At 47.0% G+C, this 9,984-nt stretch overlaps 1 protein-coding gene across 1 annotated transcript in view; it reads left to right on the top strand.

Moving 5' to 3' along the window:
- The first annotated feature begins 498 nt into the window (after positions 1 to 498).
- Positions 499 to 9,984, top strand: part of LOC112077117 (G2/mitotic-specific cyclin-B3-like) — a 27,518-nt gene continuing 18,032 nt past the window's right edge. Inside the window, exons 1-8 of the mRNA XM_070441576.1 lie at positions 499 to 637; positions 1,447 to 1,583; positions 2,010 to 2,093; positions 3,293 to 3,405; positions 3,847 to 3,982; positions 5,558 to 5,749; positions 5,887 to 6,067; positions 6,302 to 6,308. Of these exons, the coding sequence (XP_070297677.1) occupies positions 1,500 to 1,583; positions 2,010 to 2,093; positions 3,293 to 3,405; positions 3,847 to 3,982; positions 5,558 to 5,749; positions 5,887 to 6,067; positions 6,302 to 6,308 (797 nt within the window). The 5' untranslated portion in view covers positions 499 to 637; positions 1,447 to 1,499. The remainder of the gene's footprint in view (positions 638 to 1,446; positions 1,584 to 2,009; positions 2,094 to 3,292; positions 3,406 to 3,846; positions 3,983 to 5,557; positions 5,750 to 5,886; positions 6,068 to 6,301; positions 6,309 to 9,984) is intronic.

Below are 9,984 nucleotides of genomic sequence, written 5' to 3'. Positions count from 1 at the left end.
AGTTTGACACCCGTGTTATTGAGTTGTGTTAGTTGCCATTTTTTCTTCAAATACAACAATATAATTCCATTTTATTTTACTCTAGCAAATGAAAATAGGGCCTGACATTTAGTTTACAGAATCCTAGGGACTTTTTGTAACCCAACAATATGAATAGCAGAGTGACTGTTTTAACAGTTCTTTAAAACCAGACTTGTTTCAAGACAGAGGGTTTAACATTTTCACAGTTGTAAAGCTACAGCTTGCTAAGGTTATGTAGAATGTGCAAATGAAATCGCATATAGCAAAAATATAGTTCGTAGAATTCTCACAAACGCTCTAAGAAATTTCACCGCGGTACTGATCACAACAACATTTCGTGTATAAACGCATTACGTCAGCAAACACCAACGAGCTCCCATTGGTTGCTAAGAAGTTTGAAAATTCTAAAGACTCCGCCCCTAACAACGGCATCGTAGCTGAGCGCTGATAGGCGAACAATCGACRAATTCCAACCAATCAGCACCTACCACACGGTGTTTGGACGCAGTTTTGCTTACAAACGTGTGTTAGCTCGCCGCCGGACCTGTGTTGAATGTTGTATTTTTCGCTCAGAAACTTTCGCAACCAATTTTGCCAGCACGGAAAATACGATAAGGTAAGATGTTGTTTCATTGACGGAGAAGCTAGTTTTCTCTCTATATAGTGTGCTACCCTTTCGAAATCATGCCAGTCGAATCACGTGCGGTCGGGTGCAGGACCCTTTGCACAGTAGGCTAACCAACGTTAACGTTAGATCCTTCTACACAATTTACGTTTTCTGCTTGTGATACCAACATATTGCCTTTTGAACCAGTATCTGGGTGTGAGGAGGCGAGATTTTATCTGATGCCCAGGGTCCTTCTATTCAAAGTCCAAATAACCAGCTCTGCAAACTTTATAAGGTCAAAATACGATCGGTAACGTTACAGTACGCGTCAGAATATGGAGTTTCGCAGAATAACACGTAATTTCTGCCACTGTGCACCGGAGAAAAAAAAAAAAAAAAAAAAAGTCTAAATCAAAGTTTTGTTTTTGACGAAGTTCACATGCCCAAATCCACCTTCTGGACCTCCAATATAATCACTCATTACCGCCGCCCACAGGTCGGCTGATCCAGCAGCAGGACAGTATCTGGAAGGAATATTGTTCTATTGATTATTATTATTTATTTTTGGGAAGTACATACTGTGCGGAACGTCATTAATGACGATAGTTGCACTGCGAAACTCCATATTTTGGTGCGTAACGAATGTGTTTTGTCAACGTTTGCACAGCTGGTTAAAGGGACTTGAAGGATCCTGGGAATCAGAGGCGATCTCGGCTCCCTCAACTCCAGTTAACAAGCTATTATGCTTTGAAGATCACAGAAACAGGCCTTCACATAATTTTTCTTAGCACATGCCAATTTAATGTTTTCTCTTGCAGGATACAACCACTAACTGTCTGAACCCATTTGGTGAAAACTCCAAGCTGAAGTCATGCCTTTTCCCAGAGGGAAGAAACCAAGTGTTACTGCTGGCAGTAAAATACCCAAATTACTTGGCAAAGGGTTGGAGAATCAGGTAATTTGACTAATAATAGCCTCCCACTGTTGATTAGGGATGGTGTTTTTAGTGTAGTGCTGGAACAAAAACGTGCACCACTCAGTTGCTTACTAGCTCTCCAGTAGGAGGCAGCTCTGCCTCTGACGGTTTTCTTTTTTATATTGTTGTCTGTATCCAGCTTTGTAACCAGCCAACATATTTATTGCATGTCTAGGTACATCAATTGGGGTAAGCTTGCTAAAAATGTGTCTGTGTTGCCAGGGCATATTGCATATCCCACAACGTTTTGAAATTGAGTCTGTCTGATATCTGCTGGTCAACTTAACCCCTCTTATCGCTCAATGAAACTGCTGGTCCTGCGTGAACTAAACTAACCTCAATGGTGTCYTGCTATCACTCTTCATTGCATAGCTCCATATCAAATAACATAGCTCTGTGTTTTAGGAGGAAGGCCCCCAGGTCAAGAGGTCGTCCTCCTCTCCCCAAGGAGCCCCTAAGAAGAGGACAGCCTTCGTAGACATCACCAATGTAAGTCTCTGTCCTCTTTCAGTCCATCTATCTGGGTCTTATTCACTAGAACCAAACAKAACCTAATTCAACTGGGAGGGACTAACCTGAATTTGTCCAACAAACTTGTTTTCCGTTGCGAAACGTTTTTGTCTAACTTTTCACGTAAAACCAGTTTCTTGTCTGGATGGAAGTAGTTGTCCTTGTACCTAGCATGGTGACGACGGCAGTAAATAGACTCAGAGTACTTTTCCAAGTGGATGATGTTGGCAGTTAACGACAGAGAACGATTCATTGTCAAGGGCAATGAATTCCATTATCCTGGCATTAATGGATTTTACCTTTTGAGTCGTCTCGCTGAAGTGTTCTTACTCTTTCAAATGACTGCTCCGCGCGTTGACTGCTTGCTCCGCGCGTTGACTGCTTGCTCCGCGCGTTGACTGCTTGCTCCGCGCGTTGACTGCTTGCTCCGCGCGTTTGACTGCTGCTCCGCGCGTTACTGCTTGCTCCGCGCGTTGACTGCTTGCTCGCGCGTTGACTGCTTGCCTCCGCGCGTTGACTGCTTGCTCCGCGCTGTTGACTGCTTGCTCCGCGCGTTGGACTGCTTGCCTCCACATAGCAGGACATTGTGGGCTAGGTTAGGAATGCTGTGCGGCACTATATTCATGGCGTCATTACGTTATATAGGTACGCACGTCAGCTTTGACATCGGGTTTACACATCGGCGTTTAAACTAGACATCGAGGTTACACATCGGAGTTAAACTAGACATCGGGCCGATTTTTAGCAAAATGTCGTCCGATTCCAATATGATTTTTGCTATATCGTGCATTCCTAGTTTTTGCAACTGTTTTCTACGGTCTTGGTTTGAAATGAATACACACAGAACGAGGGTCTGAATGGTCTCCTGGGGAATGAGATCTCTACCAGAGCCTTCCACTGGGTTTTCAGCTGGTGTTCATTGCAGACTGGCACCGAAAGCCACTTTCGGTCTTGTTTGGCAGTTGGTTGTATGGTGGGGTAGATCTCAACTTGAGAAACAATTACTTAAAACTTCTGTCTTGGCAATAAAAAAAAAATGTATTATGCCAATAGGGGATTGGTGTCAAACGTACGAGTAACGTGACACACAGGCCGATCTATAACAAGTGAATAATCTGCCTCGTCTGCACACTATGAAAAGACTGTGGCGTTGACTCTCTGGTCTCCTTGGCTTCCAGGCACACAAGGTTCACATCAGCCTTCCAGGTACCAAGAAGAACTCCCGTAAGAAGACGCAGAAGAAGAAGGCCACCGCCTCGGTGTCAGACCAGAATGACGCCAACCTTAAAAAGTAACTCGTTTTTCTAGACCCCCTCCTCCTCTCTCCATCTGTGCTGTCGTTAGGTTTCATGGGCTGTGAAGAACGGTGTGGTTGTTTATCTGTGAAGGTGAGAGAGAATAAAGGGGGCCACATTATAAAGGGATGGAGTAGTTGTATATGTTTATGATGCTTGTTATGGGGGCAGTGAAATATGCCTATTAGGATACTGAGTTCCTTGATCACTCATCTCTTATTGCGAGACGGTGGAAGTTTGTCCTCTTTTTTTTGAGTTCATCAATACGATAGATTCACAACATTCCACAGCACAGCAATACATCAAAACAGGAACTTTCTCTGCCTTCTACTGAGGGACGTTTGCTTGCAGTGACTGCTGTATAGACACGGACTGTTGCTCTGGATAGGAACCGATGCTAAATCTAAACCCTTCAGCCTATTCCTACCCGTCTCCAGGTCTGAATCGGTGAGCTCAGAGAGTCCGGAGGAGGAGAAACAGAGGGGGGAGGAGGAGAGTCCAGTTGAAGAGCTTGTGGTGGTGGTGGAGGCTGTTCCACCTAGGGAGTTGCCCCCCCACCTCCGGAGACCACAGGTAGGCTAATGGAGCACCACAGTGGGATCTACAGTACCAGTCAAAAGKTTGGACACCTTCTCATTCCAGGGTTTTTCTTTATTTTTACGGTTTTCTACATTGTAGAATAATAGTGAAGACGTCAAAACAATGAAATTACACATGGAAGTCATGTAGTAACCACACGTGTTAAACAAATCAAAATATATTTTATATTTGAGATTCTTCAAAGTAGCCACTTTTTGCCTTGACAGCTTTGCACACTCTTGGCATTCTCTCAACCAGCTTCATGAGGTAGTCACCTGGAATGCATTTCAATTAACAGGTGTGCCTTGTTAAAAGTTAATTTGTGGAATTTATTTCCTTCCAAATCCGTTTGTGCCARTCACTTGTGTTACAAGGTAGGGAGAGTATACAGAAGATGGTAAAAGACCAAGTCCATATTATGGCATGAACAGCTCAAATAAGCAAAGAGAAATGACAGTCCATTACTTTAAGACAGGCCTTCATGGTCGAATTGCTGCAAAGAAACCGCTACTAAAGTACACTAATAAGAAGATGTGCTTGGGCCAAGAAACACGAGCAATGGACATTAGACCGGTGGAAATCTGTCCTTTGGTCTGATGTGCCTCAACCGTCGTGTCTTTGTCAGACGCAGAGGAGGTGAACGGATGATCTCTGCATGTGTGGTTCCCACCGTGAAGCATGGAGGAGGAGGTGTGATGGTGACACTGTGACTTATTTAGAATTCAAGGCACACGTAGCCAGCATGGCTACCACAGCACTCTGCAGCTATACGCCATCCCATCTGGTTTGCGCCTAGTGGGACTATCATTTGTTTTTGAAAAGGACAATCACCCCAAACACACCTCCAGGCTGTGTAAGGGCTATTTGACCAATCACTAGCGTGATGGAGTGCTGCATCAGATGACCTGGCCTCCACAATCACCTGACCTAAACCCAATTCAGATGGTTTGAGATGAGTTGGACCGCAGAGTGTTGGAAAAGCAGCCAACGGGTGCTCAGCATATGTGGGAACTCCTTCAAGACAGTTGGAAAAGCATTCTTAATGAAACTTGTTGAGAGAATGCCAAGAGTCTGCAAAGTTGTCAAGGAAAAGGGTGGCTACTTTATAAAATATATATTTGATCACTTTATTTTTTGGTTATTTTTTGGTTACTACATGATTCCATATGTGTTAYTTCATAGTTTTGATGTYTTCACTAWTRTTCTACAATGTAGAAAATAGTAAAAATAAACCCTGGAATGAGTAGGTGTCCAACCTTTTGACTGGTGCTGTACATGGGGACAGTCAGGAATAGTTCTATGGAACTCATTGTCTAGCACTGTTCTGTACAGCTGGTTTGTACTGCACCTAAATATCACTTCTTCCCGTTCCCTTGTCTCTCTCCTTCCCTCTCTCGTCCTCTCTCTCCTTGCCTCCGTCTCCTCTCTGCCTCTCTCTCGCCTTCCCTCTCTCTGTCTCCTCTCTCCTTCCTCTCTCTCTCTCTCTCTCTCGTCTCTCTCCCTTCCCTCTCTCTGTCTCTCTCTCTCCTTGCCTCCGTCTCTCTCTCTCCTTGCCTCCCTCTGTCTCAGATCCCTGAGGAGTTTGATATAGACGCCCAGCACCAGAACGACCCCACTCTGACTGCTCAGTACGCCAAGGAAATATTTGATTATCTCAAGGCCAGAGAGGAGAAGTTCATCCTGTCTGACTATATGTCCATCCAGCCCAGTCTGAACGCTGGGATGAGGGCCGTCCTGGTGGACTGGCTGGTCGAGGTGCAGGTCAGGAATCCAGTATACTTGCTACTATAGTAACACTACAGCGCAGTGTCCCGTAGTACAGACATTTGAAAATAGGAGGCAAGATGAGACACTGGTTCTTTGTGTGATGGAGAAAGTGTGTGTTACTCTGATTCCAGGAGAACTTTGAGCTGAACCATGAGACTCTGTACCTGGCTGTGAAGGTGACAGACCACTTCTGTCCACTGTGCCGGTCATCAGAGAGAGATCTACAGCTTATAGGCTCTACAGCCATGCTCATAGCATCCAAGTTTGAGGTGAGGGATATTGAACACACATACACACCTGTCCTCTGCTCCGGTTAACGGTAGGAGAGGTGAGGGATATTAAACACACACACACTACCTGTCCTCTGCTCCGGTTAACGGTAGGAGAGGGGAGGATATGAAACACACACGCTACCTGTCCTCGCTCGGTTAACGGTAGGAGAGGGAGGATATTAACACACACACACTACCTGTCCTCTGCTCCGGTTAACGGTAGGAGAGGTGAGGGATATTAAACACACTACCTGTCCTCTGCTCCGGTTAACAGGTAGAGGGTGAGGATATTAAACCACACACTACCTGGCCTCTGCTCCGGTTAACGGTAGGAGAGGTGAGGGATATTGACACACACTACCTGTCCTCTGCTCCGGTTAACGGTAGGAGAGGTGAGGGATATTAAACACACCACTACCTGTCCTCTGCTCCGGTTAACGGTAGGAGAGGTGAGGATATTTGAACACACACTACCTGTCCTCTGCGGTTAACGGTAGGAGAGTGAGGGATATTGAAACACACACTACCTGTCCTCTGCTCCGGTTAACGGTAGGGAGGTGAGGGATATTGAACAACACACTACCTGTCCTCTGCTCCGGTTAACGGTAGGGAGGTGAGGGATATTGAACACACACACTACCTGTCCTCTGCTCGGTAACGGTAGGAGAGGTGAGGGATATTGAACACACACACTACCTGTCCTCTGCTCGGTTAACGGTAGAGGTGAGATTAACACACACACTACCTGTCCTCTGCTCCGGTTAACGGTAGGAGAGGTGAGGGATATTAACACACAACACACTACCTGTCCTCTGCTCGGTTAACGGTGGGGGTGAGGGTATTGAACACCACACTACTGTCCTCTGCTCCGTAACGGTAGGAGAGGTGAGGGAATTAACACACACACTACCTGTCCTCTGCTCCGGTTAACGGTAGGAGAGGTGAGGGATATTAAACACACACACTACCTGTCCTCTGCTCCGGTTAACGGTAGGAGAGGGAGGGATATTAAACACACACACACTACCTGTCCTCTGCTCCGGTTAACGGTAGGGAGGTGAGGGAATATAACACAACACTACCTGTCCTCTGCTCCGGTTAACGGTAGGAGAGGTGAGGGATATTAAACACCACACTACCTGTCCTCTGCTCCGGTTAACGGTAGGAGAGGTGAGGGATATTAAACACACACACTACCTGTCCTCTGCGCTCCGGTTAACGGTAGGAGAGGTGAGGGATATTAAACACACACACTACCTGTCCTCTGCTCCGGTTAACGGTAGGAGAGGTGAGGATATTAACACACACTACCTGTCCCTCTGCTCCGGTTAACGGGTAGGAGAGGTGAGGGATATTAACACCACACTACCTGTCCTCTGCTCCGGTTAACGGTAGGAGAGGTGAGGGATATTAAACACACACTACCTGTCCTCTGCTCCGGTTACGGTAGGAGAGGGAGGGATATTAAACATACACTACCTGTCGCTGCTCCGGTTAACGGTAGGAGAGGGGAGGATATTAAACACCACACTACCTGTCCTTGCTCCGGTTAACGGTAGGAGAGGTGAGGGATATAAACATACACTACCTGTCCCTGCTCCGGTTAACGGTAGGAGAGGTGAGGGATATTAAACCACACCACTACCTGTCCTCTGCTCCGGTTAACGGTAGGAGAGGTGAGGGATATTAAACAACACTACCTGTCCTCTGCTCCGGTTAACGGTAGGAGAGGGGAGGGATATTAAACACACACTACCTGTCCTCTGCTCCGGTTAACGGTAGGAGAGGTGAGGGATATTAAACACACCACTACCTGTCCTCTGCTCCGGTTAACGGTAGGAGAGGGGAGGGATATTAAAACACACACTACCTGTCCTCTGCTCCGGTTAACGGTAGGAGAGGTGAGGGATATTAAACACACACTACCTGTCCGCTGCTCCGGTTAACGGTAGGAGAGGTGAGGGATATTAAACACCACACCTGTCCTCTGCTCCGGTTAACGGTAGGAGAGGTGAGGGATATTAACATACACTACCTGTCCTCTGCTCCGGTTAACGGTAGGAGAGGTGAGGGATATTAACACACACACTACCTGTCCGCTGCTCCGGTTAACGGTAGGAAGAGGTGAGGGATATTAAACACAACACTACCTGTCCTCTGCTCCGGTTAACGGTAGGAGAGGTGAGGGATATTAAACATACACTACCTGTCCTCTGCTCCGGTTAACGGTAGGAGAGGTGAGGGAATATTGAACACACACTACCTGTCTCTGCTCCGGTTAACGTAGAGAGGTGAGGGATATTAAACACTACTACCTGTCCTGCTCCGGTAACGGTAGGAGAGGTGAGGGATATTGAACACACACACTACCTGTCCTCTGCTCCGGTTAACGGTAGGAGAGGTGAGGGATATTAACACACTACACTACCTGTCCGCTGCTCGGTTAACGGTAGGAGAGGTGAGGGATATTAAAACACACTACCTGTCCCTGCTCCGGTTAACGGTAGGAGAGGTGAGGATATTAAACAACACTACCTGCCTCTGCTCCGGTTAACGGTAGGAGAGGTGAGGGATATTGAACACACACTACCTGTCCTGCTGCTCGGTTAACGGTAGGGGAGGTGAGGATATTAAACACACAACTACCTGTCCTCTGCTCCGGTTAACGGTAGGAGAGGTGAGGGATATTGAACACACACACTACCTGTCCTCTGCTCCGGTTAACGGTAGGAGAGGTAGGGTATTGAACACACACACTACCTGTCCGCTGGCCTTCCGGTTAACGGTAGAGAGGTGAGGGATATTAAACACACACTACCCGTCCTCTGCTCCGGTTAACGGTAGGGAGGTGAGGGATATTAAACACACACTACCTGTCCTCTGCTCGGTTAACGGTAGGAGAGTGAGGGATATTAACCACACACTACCTGTCCTCTGCTCCGGTTAACGGTAGGAGAGGTGAGGGATATTAAACACACACTACCTGTCCGCTGCTCCGGTTAACTAGGAGAGGTGAGGATTATAAACACACAACTACCTCCTCTGCTCCGGTTAACGGTAGGGGACGTGAGGGATATTAAACACCACACTACCTGTCCTCTGCTCCGGTTAACGGTAGGAGGAGGTGAGGGAATTAACAACATACATACCTGTCCTCTTGCTCCGGTTAACGGTAGAGAGGTGAGGATATTAAACACACATACACTACCTGTCCGCTGCTCCGGTTAACGGTAGGGAGGAGAGTGAGGGATATTGAAACATACACTACCTGTCCGCTGCTCCGGTTAACGGTAGGAGAGGTGAGGATATTAAACACACACACACTACCTGTCCTCTGCTCCGGTTAACGGTTAGGAGAGGTGAGGGATATTGAACACACCACACACACTCTGTCCTCTGCTCCGGTTAACGGTAGGAGAGGTGAGGGATATTAAACACCACACACACTACCTGTCCTCTGCTCCGGTTAACGGTAGGAGAGGTGAGGGATATTAAAACACACACACTACCTGTCCTCTGCTCCGGTTAACGGTAGGAGAGGTGAGGGATATTAAAAACATTACACTACCTCCCTGCTCCGGTTAACGGTAGGAGAGGTGAGGGATATTAAACACACACACTACCTGTCCGCTGCTCCGGTTAACGGTAGGAGAGGTGAGGGATATTAAACAACCATACACTACCTGTCCGCTGCTCCGGTTAACGGTAGGAGAGGTGAGGATATTAAAACACACACACTACCTGTCCTCTGCTCCGGGTTAACGGTAGGAGAGGTGAGGGATATTACAACACACACTACCTGTCCTCTGCTCCGGTTAACGGTAGCGAGAGGTGGGGATATTAAACACACACTACCTGTCCTCTGCTCCGGTTAACGGGAGGAGAGGTGAGGGATATTAAACACACAACTACCTGTCCTCTGCTCCGGTTACGGTAGGAGAGGGGAGTCTCTCTCTT

This window comes from Salvelinus sp. IW2-2015, unplaced genomic scaffold (genome assembly GCF_002910315.2).
Source record: "Salvelinus sp. IW2-2015 unplaced genomic scaffold, ASM291031v2 Un_scaffold4294, whole genome shotgun sequence".
In the NCBI taxonomy this organism is placed as follows: Eukaryota; Metazoa; Chordata; class Actinopteri; order Salmoniformes; family Salmonidae; genus Salvelinus; species Salvelinus sp. IW2-2015.
Note: the sequence above shows the minus strand (reverse complement) of the source record. Positions and strands in the feature narration are given on the sequence as shown.